Source organism: Pseudochaenichthys georgianus, chromosome 7, assembly GCF_902827115.2.
Source record: "Pseudochaenichthys georgianus chromosome 7, fPseGeo1.2, whole genome shotgun sequence".
Classification (NCBI taxonomy): Eukaryota; Metazoa; Chordata; class Actinopteri; order Perciformes; family Channichthyidae; genus Pseudochaenichthys; species Pseudochaenichthys georgianus.
The window spans coordinates 11,769,901-11,791,249 of record NC_047509.1 but is presented as its reverse complement, the minus strand read 5'-3'; the positions used below and the strand labels follow the sequence as shown (position 1 = coordinate 11,791,249).

Genomic DNA, 21,349 nt, shown 5'->3' with positions numbered 1-21,349 from the left:
AAAATCTTCCCGGGGGAGCTTGCCCCCGGACCCCCCTAGAAGAGGTGAGGTCCACCACCTGCCCACACCCCCTGTTAAATTGTCTCACCCACATTGAGGATGCTTCGTACGTCGCCCATGTTTTATTCCATGTGTCAAGTCAGGCAAATTGGGTCCAAATGTTATTGCATCAATGATCTGTTAACATTAAAATCACTAAATATATGCCGTAACTATTTGGTCTAGGCAACTCAAGGGCTCAATGTGATTACTATATGAATAATTGTCCAAAATAACATTAAAGGCATAGGGTTTTTTGTTAAGTAACATACTTTCGTCGCCGGCCGGCCGATACATGCCGCGCATTAAGTGGGCCTGTCTGTCAATTAATCCCCGGGCCACTTTTTTCCCCCAGTCCGCCCCTGCACAGAGGTGGGATAAGTAGGCTACTTAGATCTTGTACTTGAGTAAAAGTAGAAGTACAAGAGTGTAGGAATACTCTGTTATAAGTAAAAGTATAGTATTCAAAATGTTACTCAAGTAAAAGTACAAAAGTATTAGCCTCAACATATTCTTAAAGTACCAAAAGTAAAAGTAGCTAGTTTTAATTACTTTGTTGTGAATTTACTCCAGTAAAGTCTTATTTAAGTGTTGTTTATATTTCACATTAAAGGTAGGCCTATAGAATAAATGTAGTGGAATAAAAGTACACGATTTACCTCTGATTTGTAGTGGGGTAGATGCACAAAGTAGCATAAGATGGAAATACTCAAGTAAAGTACAAGTATCTCAAAATTGTACTTAAGTACAGTACTTGAGTAAATCTACTGTGAGAAAATTGAAGTAACTTGATACCGCGAAAGTTTAATACAGCGTATTTTTGGTATATTCATCTTAATGTCCCCTGATGTATAAGAAGTGTGTTTTTATATATTCATGTGTGTACTTAATTACTTTGTATTTAATAGTAGCAGTTTATATGAACAAGAAGCTGGAGATATGAGGAGTGAAAACTTCCCTGTTAGGAGAAGTGCAGAGAGGAAATACCCTTATATGGGTACAGCGGGGCAAACAGCTGGAAGACAGCAGAGAGTAGAATGTGTGTGTGTGTGTGTGTGTGTGTGTGTGTGTGTGTGTGTGTGTGTTGTGTGTGTGTGTGTCTGTGTCTGTGTGTGTGTCTGTGTGTGTGTGTGGTGTGTGTGTGTGTGTGTGTGTGTGTGTGTGTGTGTTGTGTGTGTGTGTGTGTTTGGTGTGTGTGGTGTGTGTGTGTGTGTGTGTGTGTGTGTGTGTGTGTGTGTGTGTGTGTGTGTGTGGGTGTGTGTGTGTGTGTTGCAGTAGCCATAGGCTGTATAATAACTGCCCAATTATACTGGTGCTTGTGTTTTTTGTTTCTGTTTCATTCTTTCATGTTGTGAGTACTAAATTGCCACAACATTGTGAAGTAGTTGGCTTAAATGTACTTAATTGTGTGAAATAAGGAGCAGGTTTGCATGACAGGAGACTAAAGATGTGGGGAAAAGAGACATTCTTATCTAAACACAGCTCGTCAAGTAGCTGGAACGATACATGTCTAAAAATATATGTGTATGTTTAATTACTTTGTATCAATAATAGCAGTCTGTTAAAGAGAAGCTGTAAATATGATAAGTGAAAATGAGTGTGCGTTAGAAGTGGAGATGTGACCGAGGGAATGTCCTTATTTGGAGACAGATCAGATCTCTGGAATATGGCAAGGAGAAATGAGTGTGCGTGACACATCCTAAGGAAAAATGAGTGTGCGTTCTCTATAGATGTTGATATTCTACTATTTCACTGCTTGAGAGCAGAGGTAATGTTTTCCTCGTTATTATTGATATTAAAGTAACGTACATATATTGCTTGTATTAGTCAACTATAACAACTATACCAAAAGTATGTGAAACTGTGTGTACATTGAACTAAGGGGAGAGGGGGCCACAGAGAGGGAAGGTTTGTGCGGAACACCCAATGCGTCTGTTTTACCTTAAATGGTAAAAGACTCTTCCTCGGCTGGCTCGCGCTGATACGCTACGACACGCCATCGTTTTGCATCTCCCAATGAGATGACCTGAAAGGAGGAGCATCTGACCCAGCTCCTCCTGTTTTGTTTTTGTATGTAAGCCTGTTCTGTCTTTGGTTCGTTCTCTCTTCCTCCTGCTGACAAGACAAGTAAGTAGATCTCCCGGCGGGAGGAACCAGGGCCGGAGTAATCCGGATTACTTCGTGATTATGTTGTATTTTACCATTAAAGCAGATTATTGTTTAACCCTTATCCTGGTTGCTTTGAATTCTTCCTCTGTTAATCTGACCCATTCACAAAAGGACGCGCGGAGGCAGAGGGGGGGCCTCAGAGCCCCCCGCCAGAGTGTGACTTCTGCCCCAACACTACTTAGTTACTTTACACCAACTAGTTGTTCTAAAGAACAACCCAAAAAACATTTTTTCCCCCAAAATAAAATTTGACAACAATCAATTTCATTAACGAGAGAACCTAAAAGATAAGAAAAATCATTGTTGTGTTGGGGTATCTCAAAATCTAAGGGACCTTCCTGCTAGACAATAAGCAATAAGTACAGTACTGGAGTCAATGTGTTTACACTCACAGACATTTTTATTTAAAAAAATCAACAACTATTTTATAGGTAGGCTAATGAAGATTCAATTGAATGCTGTCGCTCCCGTTTGGTAAGACATGAGACTTGCAGGTGGATATGGAGTGTTATACAAAATTGCTACAGGCAGATTCTCCAATTGCCTTTTTACGTTCATGATAGACACAGTATTTGAACTCTTTCTCTTAATGTATTTTTACTTTAGTAGAATTGAATAGTTCTTTCATGCAGTATTCTTGGATGGTGGTATTGTCTTTTTCTCTTTGAATCTGAAATAGTTTTCAACAATTTGTAAATTAAACACATATGAACCTCTGTAAAAGGGACTTTTTAATTGTACCTTGTAGCCAGTGTATGCACTACATAGCAATCATCAATTCCAAATATTGATGATAAAATCAGAGTAAATACACATTTAAAAAAGGCATTTTATTTTATTGACTTTATGCATTTCTAAAGTACAATGAAATGGATTACTTTAAACAACAGAACATTAAGGCTACTGTACTGACACTATGGCCATGATGAAAAATAATAATAATAATAATAAAATAAAAACGTGGCTGTTAAAAAACAAAAAAAACAATATTTTTACATTTTCTGTACAAAACATTTCTGACTGTTTCCAACTAGACTTAGCATGAAGTTGAATTTACAAGTGATCGGTTAAATTTAAGTAGCATTTAATCAGCACATATTACAAAAATAAATTCCCAGCCAACAAGACAAATCAACACCTAGTTTACTCAAATATCTCTTAGAATGTCATTATCAAGCTATAATGTCAGATTTTTTGCATTGCTTGTCTGTAGGTCTGTAGGAGTAATACATTCAAAATGTGTTAAGCTCTCAGTCTCATTGTGATTTAATGAGATGATACTAAGCCTTTCCACAGGACTAGCTCTTACTTACTGTCCTGAGGAGTCAATGCTTTTAGCCGGTCTAACTTGGCTGGACATTGCTTTTTTTACTTTCATTCCCCACTTCCATTTTGTCATCTCTTACCCCTGTACTTGCATCTTCAGTTTTGCTTATTTTACAAGCAGGACCTTTTTCCTGCTCCTGGCTTGGCCCTTTAACCAACTCTTTTTCTTGAGTCAATGGTCTAACTACTGGTCTACACTCTCTTTCAGTTGGGCTACCCATTTGTTTTTGATTTAGGCTAAAAACATCAGGATGGTTAATTGTACGATTTGGAAAGCGCACAAGACCTGTTGGGGTAGGAAGTAGGGCAACTCTGTGTGATTGTCCTCCACTGTTTTTAGCTGCACCTATGTTTGATTCAGAATGTGGATCACTAGGGCCTTGAGATCTAGTACTTGGATGAAGACTATTGAAATGAGGCGAGGTTCCCCTTATATCTGATCCTTGCATGTCTATGTTTATGGGGGGTTTAGATCCCCTTAAATCTAACCCTGGGCCCATTATGCCTGGACCCCTCCTATCAGACCCAGGGCCCTCAGTTTCTGTAGGCCACCTCCCAGGTCTGACATCTGAACTTCCAGGTGCTGGCTCCCTATTGGTGTTACCATGGCCTATTCTTCTCATGTCTGGACCCCTCATTTCCCTCCTAAAATCATGCTGAAATCCTTGTCTATCTGTTCCAGGATTTTCCATGTCTACCTGCCTTTCAGATCCTAGTCCCCCACAATCTGAAAATCTCCCATCAGTCCCAGGTCCTTCCATGTTTCGCCCTCTCTTAATACCCCTGAAGTCTGGCTTCCTACAGTCATCCCTCATATCGGATCCTGGTTCTCTCATGCCTGGATCTCTTATATCATGGCCTTGTCCACTGTTTTCTGTATCTCTTTGCCTACTGAAAAATGGCCCAGGCCTCCTTCTGTTGGGCCCAAACCCTCGATCAGGCTCTCTCCTCCCACGTCCTCCCCTACTGGGCCCTAGGCATTTCATATCTGGGTCACCCTCGACAGGATCTGGACCCCTATAACCAGGACCATCATCTCCTGGACCTCTCAAAGGCCCGGGAAATGGCATATTTTGTCTTTCTTGTATGGGCCTTGGCCCAATACTTTCAGGGCCACTCCATCCCCTTCGAGGACCTTGCCTAGTATGTGCTTGAGCATGCTCAACTGGACCTTCTTGGTTGGGGCCTGGACCCCTGTTGTCATGTCTATTCCAATCATCTCCTGAACATTCCATTTCATTTCCTACAGCCTCCATATTGGGCCCTCTTCCATCTGACCATTGTTCCACTCTGTCTGGGCCTCTCATATCAGGTGCAGAGCCCCTGAAACTTCTCATATCTGGCCCATGCCCTCTTATGTTTCCCCTGATAGGCCTCGAACCCCTTACGTTTCGAGATATAGGTTCTTGGATAGGTTCTGATCCTCCATAGTCAGCCTCTCCCCAGCCATCTCTTCTTGTCTAATACCTTCTCTTTTGGACTTTTGTGCCTGATTCCTGGGTCCCTAAAATCATGACTACCTGGTCTTCTCCAATCTGGTCCTTGGCCCTCAAAATCTGGACTCCTCCTTTCAAGTCCAGGCTCTTTGAAGCCTGAGTCTCCTGGTCCTTGTCTTTCAGGCCCTGGGCACTCAATGTCTGGACCTTTAAAATCTAGACCTCTTGGACATGGACTATTGAGCCCTTGAACCTCCATAACATTTCTTTCAGGCCTAACTCCTCTTGAGTGCGGATTTCTTCTATCAGACCCTGGGCCCACTATGTCTGAAGGTCTTCTTTCTAGCTCAGGAGCCCTAAAGTGTTGGCCACCTGGAAAGTCCCTGCTGTCAGAGGTTTCCTCTGTCTCTGGAAGTCTTCTATTTGGACCACGACCTCTAAAATGTTGACCTTCTCTCCTCTCAGGCCTTGGGCTCTCTTTGTTTGGATCTGAATGCCCTGGTTTCCTCATGTCTGGACCATCTGACATTGTCCTGTTGAAATCTGGACCCTCCATACCAAAACATTGTCGTCCCCTGTTGTTTGGAGCTCCAGGTCCTCTCATGTCAGGCCCAGAACCTTCCAATGCTTGATTTCTAGTTAAAAGTCCTGGTTCGCTGAAATCTGGACTGCCAGGACCTCTAATGTCAGGCCCAGGTCGCTCCAAAGATGAACTTCTCCTTTCAGACCCAGGTCTTCTGAAATGTGGACCATCAGGTACTACTTCCTGTCCTCTAACTCGAGGCCCTGGACCTTCTATACCTGGACCACTAAAGTCTGGAACATCTGATTCTCCTGTGTAAGGCCCCAAACCAGTGATACTAGGACCTCTTATATTGGATCCTGGTCCACTGAAATCTGGACCTCCTGGTCCTCTTCTGCCAGGTCCTGGAGCCTCCGTAGATAAGCTTCTTCTCTCAGGTCCTGGTTCTCTGAAACCTGGACCTCTAGTACCTCTCCTGTTAGGCCCAGGACCCTCCATAGAGAAGTCTCTGCATTCAGACCACGGTACCCGGAAATTCTGACCTTGAGGTCCTCTCCTGTCACGCCCCTCCATAGATACGTTTCTGATTTCAGGCCCTGGTTCTTTAAAATCTGGACCTCCGGGGACTCTCATGTCAGGCCCAGGACCCTCAATAGCTGGACCTCTTCTTTCAGGTTCTGGCTCTCTGAAATCTTGACCACTAGTTCCTCTTCTGTCAGGCCCAAAACGCTCCATAGATAAACTTCTTCTCTCAGGCCTTGGACCTCTGAATACTGGACCTCCAGGTCCTCTCCTGTCAGGCCCATTACCCTCCATAGAAAAGCCTCTGCTTTCAGGCCTTGGCCCCCTGAAATCTGTACATCCAGGTCCCCTGTCGGGTCTAAGAGCATCCATAGCTGGACTTCTTTTTCCAGTTCCTAGATCTATGAAATCTGGACCTACAGGTCCTCTCCTATCAGGCCCAGGACCCTCCATAGCTGGACCTCTCCTTTCAGCTCCTGGTCCTCTGAAATCTGGACCTCCAGGTCCTTTCCAGTCAGGCCCAGGACCGTCAAAAGCTCGACCACTCCTCTCAGGCCCTGTCACCCTGTAATCTGGACCTCTTGGCTCTCTCCTGTCAGGCCCAGGACCCTCCATAGCTGGACTTCTACTTTCAGGTCCTGGTCCTCTGAAATCTGGACCTCCTGGCCCTCTCCTGTCATGCCAGGGACCATCCATAGCTGGACCTCTTCTTTCAGTTCCTGGTCCTTGGAAATCTGGACCTCCAGGTCCCCTCCTGTCAGGCCCAGGACCCTCCATAGCTTGACCCCTCCTTTCAGGAGCTGGTCCTTTGAAATCTGGACCTTCGGGCCCTCTCCTTTCAGGCCCAGGACCATCTATAGCTAGACCCCTAATTTCAGAACCTTGTCCCCTGAAATCTGGCCCTCTTGGCCCTCTCCTTTCAGGCCAGGGACCCTCCATAGCTGGACCTCTACTTTCAGGTCCTGGTCCTTTAAAATCTGGACCTCCAGGCCGTCTCCTGTCAGGCCAGGGACCCTCCATAGCTGGACCTCTTCTTTCAGTTCCTGGTCCTTGGAAATCTGGACCTCCAGGTCCCCTCCTGTCAGGCCCAGGACCCTCCATAGCTTGACCCCTCCTTTCAGGAGCTGGTCCTTTGAAATCTGGACCTTCGGGCCCTCTCCTTTCAGGCCCAGGACCCTCCATAGATTGACTACTCCTCTCAGGCCCTGGCACCCTGTAATCTGGACCTTCGGGCCCTCTCCTTTCAGGCCCAGGACCCTCCATAGATTGACCACTCCTCTCAGGCCCTGGCACCCTGTAATCTGGACCTTCGGGCCCTCTCCTTTCAGGCCCAGGACCCTCCATAGCTTGACCCCTCCTTTCAGGAGCTGATCCTTTGAAATCTGGACCTTCGGGCCCTCTCCTTTCAGGCCCATGACTCTCTATAGCGAGACCCCTAATGTCAGAACCTGGTCCCCTAAAATCTGGACCTCCAGGCCGTCTCCTGTCAGGCCAGGGAACCTCCATAGCTGGACCTCTACTTGCAGGTCCTGGTCCTTTAAAATCTGGACCTTCAGGCTGTCTCCTGTCAGGCCAGGGGCCTTCCATAGCTGGACCTCTTCTTTCAGTTCCTGGTCCTTGGAAATCTGGACCTCCGGGCCCTCTTCTGTCAGGCCCAGGACCCTCTATTGATGAGCCTCTGCTTTCTGGCCCTTCTCCCCTATAAACTCCTCTGTCAGACCCAGGGCCCTCCATAGCTGGACCTCTCCTTTCATGTCCTGGTCCCCTAAAATCTGGCCCTCCAGGTCCTCTCCTGTCTGGCCCAGGTCCTTCCATAGATAAGCCTCTGCTTACAGGCCCTGGTCCCCTAACATCTGGCCCTCCAAGTCCTCTCCTGTTAGGCCCATGACCCATCCTATCCTGATCATTCATTTCAAGTCCTGGTCTCACAAATTCTGGACCCCCTGGTGCCATGAAATTGGGACCCACTGATCTTTTCCTGTCAGGCCTAATGTCCTCTTTCAGTCCACAGCTCATTTCAGATGATGGTCCTCTAAAGTCTAGGTCTCCAACCCCTCTTCTGTTAGGTACCTGGTTCTCCAGGTGTGGACCTCTACTGTTAGGCGGAGGGACTCTCCATTCACCTTGTATAAATGGCCCTTCTCTGAGTGGACCTGATCCTCTCATATCTTTACCTCTGCAATCATCTCTTATGACTGTTCCTGGGTCACCACAATCTATACCTCTCATATGTAGACCCAGGCCTATATTTTGACTCGTTTGACCCCTTATATCGGGACCAGCAACGGGACCAGGACCACTCCAATCAGGAGTTTTAATGTTAAGCATGCCATCGCCCCTTGTATCTGAGCCACCCATACTACCAATATCTTGACTAGGCCTCATGTAACTTCCTCTTTGTGTCATATTTGGCCTTCTTAATTCACAAATAGTTTCTGATTCTTTCATGTCAGTGCCATGCACACTCTTTCCAGCTGTCATACCGGGACTTGTCTTCTTAAAAGGTTCTCTAGGCCCACTGTCTTCTCCAAAGAAGGGTATGTTAGAACCACCACTTTCATAATTAATGTTTGGCCCTGGTCCTCTCATGGGTACATTTCGCCCTTTTTGTGGACTCTCATGAGCAAATAAAGGCTCTCTTGTGCCCCTTATATCAGCTTCAGTTCTATGTGACGAAGGGCCCTTTATGAATAGATCTCTACTCTTGTTCTGTAGATCTGATCCTTCCCCACATGAATTTATAACAGCTGGTACAAGCATTTGTCCACTCACTTCTGTCTCACTGTGCATCATATCAGGAGCTGGAGCTGTGAGTTCTAGGTTCAAGCCTTGCATACTAGATACGTTTTGTGTATGTGATCCAGGACCCCAAATGGTGGTACCTTTTCCTTGCATGTCTGAACCTCTCCTATTGGGGCCTGGGAATCCAGTTTCTGTTACTCTAAGATCTATCTGTGGTTCAATATGTCCAGGTCCTGGCTGTTTTGTCACAGGATCTTTTTCAGTTCCTGAGGCCTGAATATCTGAGGCTATAGCTCGAATTGAATCCCCCTCCCCTTGACCCAATATTTTAGGTTGTTTTAAGCCTGGATGTCCCATTTCTATCTGTTTGTCTGCCTCTTTTATAACCTCATCTTTTACCCCTTGCCCCTCTAGAACTAAGGCACCTCGACCGGTTGGCCACAGTATTTTGGACATTGTTGCTTGATCACCAATAGGCAAACAAATACTTTCAACTTTATCATGTGGCATTGAGACACTGGTAAGGGTCTGAGGATCTCTGATTTCCTCAATTTTAGGGCCCCTCTTTTCTGTGCGAATAGGTTTTACAAACTGTGGCTCTGGATCAGGGCTCTGAGGAGAATCTCGAATGGGCGGATCAGTTTCACGTAGAGGAACTGGAATTTCAAATTTGCTAAACAGAGTTTCAAGTTGAGAGGGTATATTCACCTGGTTAGAGGAACCACTATCTGTGTCGCCACTGACAGACGTGTGTTGAGGCTCTTGGGACTTTGGATCTTTTAAAGTATTAAGCTTGAAATTGTGAAGAAGTTCATGTGAAGAGGGAGAAAAGCCTTCATCAACACTCTTAACAAGATTACTTTTTAGCTGATGTCCAACAGGAGGGTAACTTTTAATAGTAACTGAACTGGATGATGATTGGTTACTCTCTAAAAATGTTCCATCAACAGAGTCTAAAGAGTCTGGAGCATTACACAGAACAGTTAAAGGCTTTGATATCTCAAGGACTTGAGGTGAAGGATCTCTGTTCCATTTTGGCGATATGGACCCAGAATCTGTTTTTCTAGGAGAACATGGGGATCTTCTACGCCCATGAGAATGCTGCCGTGGGGTATGCTCTTTACATTGGCGACCTTGGCGGTCAGACTGGTCTCTGGCTCTATGCCTTGACCTGTCCTTTTCACTTTTTCTGTGTCTATCCTTTTCTCTATGTCTCCGGGAATGTGAAGGAGAACGTCGCTGTGATCTTTTAGAAGGACTTCCATGGCGGCTCCTTTCATGATGACTCCGCCTCTTTGGTGATAACCTTCTCTTTCTGCTGTGGTGTGAACTCAGAGGACTGCCCTTGTGAGAGGCACTATGCCCTGTTCTCGACAAAGATAAATCACGGGTCTTCATACTGCCTCCTTGAAAAACATCATCTTGAAAAACATCAAAAAGTGATTCATCTTCAGGATCATAAGCTACATCAGAGTCTTCAATCTCACCCGCAGAGGAATATTTGTCACTTTCTTTAACATCAGCCTGTGTTTTATCTTGCTCTGTAACTGTTTCTGCATCATTTTCTACATTAGGTGTGGCAGTTGTGTCTTGTTTAACAGTTTGTGAATCTACATTTGAACTGTCCTCAGTCTCTGTAAGGTTGCTGGTCTTGTCTGTTGATTCTGACAGTTGACTGAGAGGCAAAGCTTTTTGTGGGGGAGACATCAGGGAATCAGAAACAGAAAAACGAGCCATAAAGATACCAACAGCCTCTCTCTGTTGACGTAGGGCCTCTTCCTGCTCCTTCAATTGCTGTTTTTGCTCTTCAATCTGCCTATTGAGATCCTCAAGCATTCGTTGTTGTTCTGTTAGTGTTGCAGCTGAGACAACCACAGTGCCTGTAGGAATGTTCTGCATTATTACAGCTTGGTTAGAGGATTGCTCAGCAGTGGAGTTGGGAGTTGGTGTTTTAATCTGGGTGGATATTGGGGTTTGGCATGATGGAGTACCTGACGTTTGAGTTTGAGCAGGGGGCTTTGTCACAGCAATTTCCCTTTGCATATCTGCAAAGATAGTGTCGTCTTCTGGATCATAGGCCACATCATCGTCTACACAGCCCGATACTGCAGGACCCTCTGCCTTCATTTTCTCAATGTTCTGAGGAGCAACCATTCCATATCCCATTGCTGAATCATACTCCTCTTCTGGGTCATATGGTCGGTCAAAGTCATTTTCTTCTTCTATTTTTTTAACTTTTGATTTCTGTCCATATTGTTGGACAATTGGATCCACCATTGATCGAGACACCTTAGAAAACACTAGGACCTTCTTAACATGAACTGTTGCTGTTGAAGATTGTACGTCAGAAGAGACAACAGAGTCAGTTTGCTTATTGCCAAACAAACTTTTCAAGATGGTCTGCAGTGGTGATTTATTACTGGATGCTGGTGTGGCATTTTTGTCGCTCTCAGAGGTGGATTGGGTGGCAGCAACTGCAGCTGAGGTAGAGAAAGGAGGGTTTGTTCTAAAAGAATTATAACAAGATGGTAGGGCAACTGATCCAGAAGAGGACGAGCCTGATGGTGACCCAGGGCAAAGTGGTGATCCAGGAGGGGAGGTGTTAGCAGGAGTCTCAGGATCGTAGGGTTGAAATATTTCCAATTTGTCAGAACCATAGAGGACTGGGGGTTTTGGGATCCACATAGGGTCTTTGGACATATTAACTTTGGGTCTCTTCTCTTCAATTTCCTGAGGCAAGCTTCCTGGACGTTTTGTCTTTTGGATGACAGCCAGACCCAGAAGAAGATTTGGCCGGTTTTTTTCAAAACCTGTGAAATTAACAAAAAGTACAAATATAGAATTAGAACAGGTTAAGAACTAACAATGGGCTTCCCATTATTGATTTTTTTTTTACTTTTGCCAGAAAGGTAAAACAGTTCAGATTCACAAAAGAAAAGGTTCGGGACCAATAATGAAATTATCTGACACCAAAAACGAATCATAAGAGAGGGAAGTGAGCAATTTTCTCCTTATTAGGGATAGCATATTAACATTTTGTTCAGGAGATGGAACAGCCCCTGCTGTTCCACATTCAGACCCCTTAAAGATCTCCTATCATGCTATTTTTAGGCATATATTATGGGTCTCAGATATATACAAATATATAAAAAACATGTCTATGATGTTTTTTACTCAAAATACCAAACCGATCATGCATTTTAGACTAGGGCTGCAACAAACGACTAATTTGATAATCGATTAATCCATCGATTAATGAAACGATTAATCGACTATTCGGGCTATTACTGTATGCCTTGCACAATTTCTCAAACGCTCTTATTTAGCCATCAACTTTTAGATGTAGCTTGAGGTTGTTTTAGGCATGTGGAAACTAACAATGAAGACAATAAAGATGAATACTTGATTCAAAAATACATATATTATTAAATTAACTAAACACATTTTGAACAAAATTAACATTGCTTTTAATTTAAATTAAATAAATAATATTTCACATCAAAAGAAACAACAGTGTTTTAACAAATCGTATTAAATAATGTGATGACAGAACTGTAAACAGAATAGCTGAAACTTTAACTAAATAAATATCTCAGTTACCTCTAATCATTAACCCATGTTTGTATAATGTAGTTAACTCGTGTGTTGCTGCTTGAACACATAACACCTGACGTGTAAACGTTACTCGTGGATGGGGCTACAGAGCTGCTAGAAAGACAGTCGAACCCGGTGCATTTCTCCGTCTGGATCTGGAGCACTTTTTCTAAATGCTTAGACCGCCCTGACATGCTAAACACTTATTGCACTTTTGGCAACGAGCATTCTCCACATCGAGACGGGTAAAGTTTAACCACTCCTCGGAGCGTGTTCTCTCCGCCATCTCCGCAGTGTGTTGCTGCATGTTGCAGCTGCGTGTGTGTGTGTGTAAACTGCCCCGCCCCCTCGCACACAGATGGGGGAGAGAGATCTCGTCTGATCGAAAATACATCATAGACGCATTTGTTTGTCTTTTTGCATATTAGAAACGAGTTGGCGACACTAAGACTGTGATATAATGTTTTTGTAGCAATAATACATGACATATTTTTTAAATGTCTCCAGTACCGATAAAAAGACCAATAACGTTGGAGCTTAACGGCGCGTAAAACACACGTGATGACGTCACCAACGAATCGACGACTGAATTAGTTGGCAACTAATTTGGTAATCGATTTTAATCGATTAAGTCAATTAGTTGTTGCACCCCTATTTTAGACATCCCTCATATCCCTCTATTTCAGCCCTGTTAGAGAACTTCTGATTCTGTGACTGTAGCTGCTGGCCCCGCCCCCTTTTGAGCACGTCAAGGCAAGCTGTGAGCTGCAGAGGGAAGATAGAGATTTCTACCAGCAGATACAGCTAAATGCTGCCGTGATTAAACGCCATATCATGTTCCAAACCACATCAAGGATTATTTCTGAAACAGTATGGAGCTCAAATGCTTTTTCTCTTGCAGGTTTACTACAAGGTTAGTTCCTTTTTTTATTTCCTGCGTTTTACACATACTCTCTCCAGTACAGGTTAGCTCTGAGTGTTAGCGATGCTTGATAATGTAAACAAAGATCATATTACGTCCAAAACACATCGTGCATTGTTTCTGATAGCAACGTTTCTGATAGGGCTGTCAGTCTAAAGCCAGCCCACATTTCCGATATTACGTCATATCGGCAGCAAATCTGGATCAGCACCGTTGTACCCCAGTTTTTTAGCGATTTGGGTATGGAGGAAAAGAGTTTCTGACACTTTGTGAGTTCCCTGACACACCGGGGACACATATTTATGTATAAAAGCATGATAGGAGACCTTTAAATAATTAAAACAGGAAATGTATTCATTTATGGGGCTATAGCAGCCTGAAAGCTGTTGTTTTTCGTAATTAAAGGTGTTGACATAGCCCAAAAATACCGAAGGTTATCCTCAAACACTTTAAGATGTAAAGGATTATCACACCTGGTCCGTCAAGAGGTTGGAGTATGGTTGGGATTGATTCCTTTGCACTTAGTGGGACAAGGTATACATCTTTGATGGAACGGCTGCCATTGGCGACCACACCATAACGACCTCTACTGTTGAAGTAGGAAAATAGGGAGACATAGGCCACCTCTTCCTCCTCTGTTGCAGGGTGAAACCGGATCACACATAACTCCTAATAAACAGAAAACAAAAATAATAAACGTGATATATTGATAGGTATCCAGTGCTATTGTACAGGACACCAAAAGGAATCGAAAAACGACTGCTTGCCTTTGTAACAGAGGTCTTTAGTTTTGCAACATAGTCCCACACTGTTTGAGGCAGGATTCGTCCTGCTATTTGTATGGTATCAGGTAGATCCTAAACACAAGGGAATAAAAGCAAATATATTTTCTTTAACTCAACTGTTGATAATGTCAGATCTTTTTCAATACAACATGTATTATCGTGCACCACTATACCGCTTTGAGATTTTCAGCCGTTCCTGAAACCATATATCCTTTGGTGACAAACTTGGCCACAGAGAGCATGTTTAGGAAGCCTTTCCACACTATCTCATGCTTAGCCAAGAACTGGGAAGTTTCACCATCTGCTGGGGATTCAGAGATCACAGTCCTGGGACACAAAACACAACAGCATAATGATAATCATATTCACGCATGATGCTGATTTTGTCTCAAATGTAAACCACCTGACAAAGAAAATAAGAGTTATTCTATTATAATGTTATTTAACCACCTTGAGGATGTCCCATAGAGTCTGGGATCAGCAGAGGATGATGGCTTCATCAAGATCGACTTGGGTAATGGTTTTGTTGGTGGTCCCAAGTACGTTGGTGCTGAGGGCGAAGCAGAGGTAGTCTCTTGACGAATAGAATAAGATACTGATTGGTTATTGGTTGTGTTACTTGGACTGGATGTGCCTCGAGACGAAGAAGACCTGTTTGCGGCAGTGCGGGGGTCACGCCTTGTGATAGTAACTGTGGAGACTGCTGGGATCACAACTGGTGTGTAGGATCTCTTTCGTGTAGTAGTTTTAGGAGTGTCTGGAGTTGGGGAAGCAGGGGATTCCATGACAGGGGAGGCTGGAGAGTCCATTATAGGGGACGCTGGGGATTCAACGATAGTCAGCGCTGGAGCGTCAATGATAAGACGGGGTGAATAATCCATTAGGGATGTTGGAGAATCCATGTCAGGTGAGTCAGGTGGGGCCCTCAGAGGAGAGTCATCTCCGGCACACTTTCTCCAAGAGCGTTCATATTTATCTCTTGTCTCAGAAATCTTGGGTTTTTTCTTTGCCGGTTCCTCGTCTTCCCCAGCGAGCATTTGACCTTCAGGAAAAAATAAGAATGTATTTAAAACACTTAATGTAACAATAAGTGGCCATTGGAAAATTATTTCTACAAAGTTTTTGTATAGCAATAGTGAAATCACTTTTTAATTCACCTGTGCATATTTTGCATTTCAGGTCAAATAGATGAGCTTTGTGCTCTGATGTTGTGTCCTTCAGCATGCAGGAGAGAATATCTGGTACAGCACTGCCCTGGTTCGGCTGACTTGTTCTGGTCTTGGGAGCAAGAGCAGGAAGGTTTTTCTTTTGTTCCTGGAACGCAAACTTTACAGACACAAATAGAATTAAATCACAAAGATATCATAACATCCATGTACTTTCAGGATTCATTTTTATAAGGTGCAGGAGTAACAAGGAAAAGGTACACACCGTGCTTCTAGCAGGTCTTGTGGGATTCAAACTGGGCAAATCCACCTTCACTGCCTCAGGCTTTTGTGGCAAACTTGTCGCTTTAGCAGCTGCATTCTTAACCTAGATACAAAAAAGCAAAAGATAACCACTTCTGAAAACTTGATCCTTTAAGTTGAAGCACAATACCTGATTCTGTCTTGGTTGTTGTGTTTAATATTTATAACACTTTACCTCTGTAGTTTCTTTTGCACTTGGCTCTGATGCTTTGGTAGCCTGCATATCCTTCTGGCTCATTCTGGCCAGTCTGAAGGGACTGATCTCTCCACGTACGACACAATACAACAAGCCCTAAGGAAAACCCAAAACTGACTGTCAGTTTTCTAAAAACATAATTATCTATAACATGACTTAAAAAAACATGTCTCTTAGCAAATGTTTGCTGTATTGCAAGTAGAAATGGGTTTTTTCAACATTACACAAACCTTGTTTTTCGGGTCTTTCAGGTTGAACATAATAGTTCTGTACTTGTTCATGTATTTGCTGTCTGTGTTGCGAAATATGTCGAACATCTCCATCTCAATGCTTGAGACAAGCTTTGCTATGTCACTCTCTGACATCTCCAAGTCCTCACAATCACACACCCTTAAAAAATTCAAACGCAGTTAGTAAAGAAAATTGTATCATTGCACTCAAATGTAGTTTAAAGTGAAACATATATATTGGGCTATATTAATATTTTTTATAAAGTGCAGCATTTTCAGGTAAGTAATACATATACATTATATCCTGATTACGTTTTATCTGTAAAATTGATTACATTTCTAATTATAAAAGTGCAGAGGGTTGTGTTTCAATAACTGACTACATTATAAAGTAATCTGACCCAACACGGCATGCTTATCAAATACATTTTTTTTTTATACATACTAAAACTATTCACAGCATTAACCCTCAGCAATAGGGCATATTTTTAAAATGTTGTAAGTGTAAATAATAGGACTTTTATACAAATCTTACACAGTTCTCACCTTTTGAACAGGATGCTGATGAGGGAGCGCTGGATGCTCTGTCTGACCTGGGTATTGGGCTGGGAGGGTCTGGAGGAGGGAGCACTGGGTGCAGGGGGCACCAGCAGATTTCTGGTTTCGTTCATCAGCGTTGGGGCAGAAGAAGGCTTTTGGCCCGACGTTGAGGCCGACAGGTGGCTGGATGGAGCCTGGGGGGCAGGGTGCTTCTTTGGTATGACGTACGCGGTCTTAGTGACCATAAGAGCCCCTGTTTCATGATGTCTGGGAGCTGAGGTGGAGGGGGATTGTGGGGCAGGAGGTACACTCGTTTTTGTTGGGTTGGGTGGTATAGAGGGATCTGAATATGCAGATTGCTGCTGAGGCACTGCACTGTAGGTCGGCTGCTTTGCCTGTTCTTCAGAGTGTTTCTGTGTCGATGGTGTCTCAGCGGCAGGCTGGGAAGAGGGGGCAACATCAGTCGAGGTCTCATCTGCAGGTGGTTTGGTAGAAGTTGCAACCTCACTGTCTGCCTCTACCTGTTCATTGTCCTTTGTTGCTGTTAGAAAAAAGAAAAGCAAGGCATCGTGTAAATATGAAGGACTATCTAACCTTTGTGATATAAACCAACTTGTGCAAGAAAAGTTGTTTTTAGAAATGTATTGAAAAATCGGATGGCTATAATTAAAACAATTATCTTTCCATTTAAAAAGGGACTTATCCTTTCCAGGGCTATGGGCTGACATTGGGAGAGGGGCGTGGTAAAGCCTGGTCAGCAACCAGGCAATCCCAGGGTGTAGGAAGGGGTATTCTTTCAGTCATGTTGATGGTTACAGACACATAGATGCAGCAGAAACAGATTTTTCTATTTTTGCTTCATGCAATGTGCAAATTAACTTTCCTAAAATAATAATCTGTTTTCATTTTTTCTTCAAAGTTTAATTTCTCAATTCAAGGCTTTGTTAATATGACCTTTTAGGCCTATTTTACATGCTAAAGTGCTTTAAAGGTCCCAACAATATTCATGAGAAAGCTCAGTAAAACATTTGACAGACCCTCACTCACCAAAGGGTTTCAGGGGTAAAAGATAAATATCAATATCCCCTTATGGAAAAATCTCAAAGACAACACGCCTACAGTGAAGGCTCCAATGTGCGGTTTATGGAAGCACTCTCGCAGTTATTCCTTGTGTCCTCTAGTGACTTTCAATTTTGAAATATCACTAAAATGTTTATCTTCTTCCACAGTTCTCTCATAGGATGCAACAACATTCACCTGCTTGGCAATATCCTTCTTTGTTTGCAGTAGGTAAAGGCCATTTGAAGGATATGAATAATAGTTGAATGCATTTGACATTTATGACAAGTATTCTCTGGTTCTCAAACCTGTGATAAATATGACATTAGAAAGGTCATTTGTATACATATGAGGAAAATTGCATATTTGATTACAAATAAATGGATAAATGGGATCTATTGTCTGTTTTTGAGATGAATAGAATTCATGTGAAGCACCAAATCCAAGTCAGCAAGGAGATGCTTTGACTTGAATGTACTTGAATAGTTTAACAAGCTGTTTCTCCATTTCCTGTCCATATTTATATAACTCCATGGCTCACATTGGAGGTGATAGAAAATCCTAGCGATAAAAATATCAACTTTTCCCTATTTGTCCCTACATCAAATCAAATCAAGTTGTATTTATATAGCACATTTATATAGCACATTTTATATAGCACATTTATAAGCGATTTTTGGTTGAGCCAAAGTGCTGTACATATAATAAAAATAGCCTACAGTAGAGACACTTTACAGCAAATACAACAGCACAGATTGTTCAGAATATCAGTATGAGAAAAACGACACCCTCTATCCTTAGACATACATACATACATACTTTGAATATGCTTCAACAAAAGTCTTAAGTTGTCCTTATTTTTTATATAACTACTGAGACAATTGATTGATTCAATTGCTTATCTTCTTGACCTAACAGTCATTGCTTTTAAATTTATATTTTTCAATTAAATTGTTTTATATATATTAATATGTTTTCTTCCTTAAAGGTAGGGTAGGTAAGAATGGAGAAACCAGCTCGAGTGCGCTAGAATTTGAAAGTACGCAGCCAAAAAAAATCTGCCCCTTCCTTCAGACTTCCTTACAGAGCCCCTCCTCCAACACACGAGCACGCATGACCAATGAGGGCACGAGATAAGTTTGTGCACGACATGGAAGGCTGACAGGCAGGTAGGCCATCCAGTTATTTAAGCCGGCCCGGCTTTTTACAGCGCCACGGCTTCCACAGATGACTTTTTTTTATGGATTTATTGTCAAAGCATTTCATGTATTCATTGCCATCGGGATGTTAAGAGCATTCCATGTTTCTGAAGGGAATTACCTACCCCACCTTCCTTAATTGCTAAATGACTATTGACTTTATACATTTTATTTACTTCAGCACCAATTAAAGCGTGTTCCCCCTATGTGTTTTCTAAAGGTTTGAAGTAGATAGAAATAAGAAGAAAGAAATAAAGATGTTTAAATAGCAGATAATGGTTTTCTCCCTGTTGGATTTGTTAAAGAAGGGGTCAGCAGTGAGGAGGAAGATGGCAGGGTAAAGCCTACACATATACCGAGGTGTGCATTTACTCAAATACTTTACTTAAATACAAAGTTGAGGTACTTCTACTTCACTTGAGCATTTTCCTGTCATTTTCCATTCTCCTATTGAAAGCTAGTTACTTTACAGGGGTTGATCGTTGCACACAAAATATATGAAAAGAACAAGTACAGCTCAAATTAGAAGTTGATTAATCCTTTTTCGTAATTATTTAGCAAATATGTTTATAATTGTTTAGACGTGTAAAAACATCCATATTTGAAGCTTCACAAATTAAGGAATTAACTGCCTTTCATTTGAAAGATATTACTGTAGTGATTTATACAAAATAGTACAAATATGAATAATTCTTACAAAATAAAAACAGGTTGACCTCAACCAGCTACAAATTAAATCCCAAATATTTACAAATATAACACTCCCAGGAGCCAATCTTTTGCATTTAGTACTTTTTATACTTGCACTTATACTCAACAAATTGTACTTACTATAGAAAAGTAAAATTGTACTTGCAATGTATTTTTACAACTTTGTATAAGTGTTTTAATTAAATAAATAATCAAATTATGTATTCCACCTATGCGTATACCTAAAATAAGTATTAAATTAATCCTGTTTTTGATTCATGAGAACTTGAGGATTGTGCATTCAGATTAAATGAGGTAAACGGTGGTGTGGGCTGCCCACTGAACCTCTTTTAATGTAAGTGCTCAGATAACTATCATAGTAGAAGAAGGTCCGCCTCTTTGTCACTTTATAGCATGCCTAAAAGGCACTTAGGCAGTGACAAGCTGTCCATTCAAAAAGGACTAATTATGTAAAGTGCATTGTAGTAAAAAGAAAAACAGGGACACATCCTTTCATGGATCCGGAAACAGGAAGAGATTGAATGATCATGTTTTAGTTCATCATCCGTGGGCCGGTAGACCAACTAAACCAATGGAAAACTGAGTAAATAAGCTTACAAATATATTAAAATCAGTTAAAAAGTAAAATAATTAAGAATCTTTAGTTGTGCATGATTCTGATTTGAGAGTGTGTGTGTGTGTGTGTGTGTGTGTGTGTGTGTGTGTGTGTGTGTGTGTGTGTGTGTGTGTGTGTGTGTGTGTGTGTGTGTGTGTGTGTGTGTGGTGTGTGTGTGTGTGTGTGTGTGTGTGTGTGTGTGTGTCAAGTAACAAATGTGTGGTTTCAAGTTATTTATACTAAATATATATAAATACGATATATTTTACTATTTACTATATATATATATATATACACTATACTCTTTTTATTCAAGCAATTGTTCAATGTGTGAAAAATCTCGGCACACACATACCAATGAAACTACGGTATACACTCTTCAAAAATACATTTTCAATTCATATTTACATTAACAAACTAAAGTCAAACTAAATCATTTATATTAATGCAGTTCTCACATGATGACATGCATTTTCTTCGTTTACGTCTTCAGTAATGATGCTTCAACTCGGAAGATATTTTTCTTTCATTCTTTGCATTTTTTCCTCTGAGGGTGAATTTCTGCCAGTTCCTCTCACTCTAATCTTCTGTGACACGTCATCCACTACCCTGACGTCACCATGGTTAGACACAATGATCTTTCTTGCAGCCAATCAGTCCTTAGATGCTGTTCTTTAAATATCACAGCAATTCTGTCAGACCTACTACTGTGCAGCCCACCATCTCGCCATCACCTCGAAGTGATTCAACTGAGATTTCATTAACCACCTGCTGGCTTTACTCCACCACCGCCAGCAGCCTTTCCACTCCTGGTATCCTGATGTATCTCTCATCATATAGGCCTACGATTAATGAAGAAGCCAGGCATCGATCGAGTCCAAACAGCAAAACTGTTCTCTGTTGCTAACTCTAATAAACACTGATATTAAATACTGTTACATCCCAAAGGGATCGCTCTGTTTGAAAATATATTCAATGTACACATCAATTGTGTTTTCGTGTTTTGCTGGATAGTACGGAGACCCCTGGTGACATTGGTGAGACAAATATTAATTTGTGGCCACGTATTAATAATGCGTGGCCACAAATTAGTTATTATGTTCCCACAAATTAGTAATTTGTGGGAACATAATAATTATTACGCAATAACTAAATCCAGATAGTCTGTAGAAACTGATGACTGAGTGACAACACTACAGATGTAGCACCTAATTTCAGACAGTTTGAAACGCGAGGGCCGTGGCCGGCACGGGGTCTGCCCTCGCTCAAAGGAAAACCTCCAGCGTGAATTG

At 42.1% G+C, this 21,349-nt stretch overlaps 1 protein-coding gene across 1 annotated transcript in view; it reads right to left on the bottom strand.

Annotated features, from left to right (window-relative positions):
* Positions 1-2,587: 2,587 nt before the first annotated feature.
* LOC117449194 (uncharacterized) overlaps positions 2,588-21,349 on the bottom strand; it is a 31,792-nt gene continuing 13,030 nt past the window's right edge. The window contains exons 7-16 of the mRNA XM_034086665.1: positions 16,500-17,034; positions 15,954-16,113; positions 15,703-15,819; positions 15,490-15,591; positions 15,216-15,384; positions 14,509-15,100; positions 14,232-14,385; positions 14,041-14,130; positions 13,747-13,942; positions 2,588-11,567 (exon numbers count right to left, since the gene is read on the bottom strand). Coding sequence (XP_033942556.1) covers positions 4,966-11,567; positions 13,747-13,942; positions 14,041-14,130; positions 14,232-14,385; positions 14,509-15,100; positions 15,216-15,384; positions 15,490-15,591; positions 15,703-15,819; positions 15,954-16,113; positions 16,500-17,034 — 8,717 coding nt within the window. The 3' untranslated portion in view covers positions 2,588-4,965. The remainder of the gene's footprint in view (positions 11,568-13,746; positions 13,943-14,040; positions 14,131-14,231; positions 14,386-14,508; positions 15,101-15,215; positions 15,385-15,489; positions 15,592-15,702; positions 15,820-15,953; positions 16,114-16,499; positions 17,035-21,349) is intronic.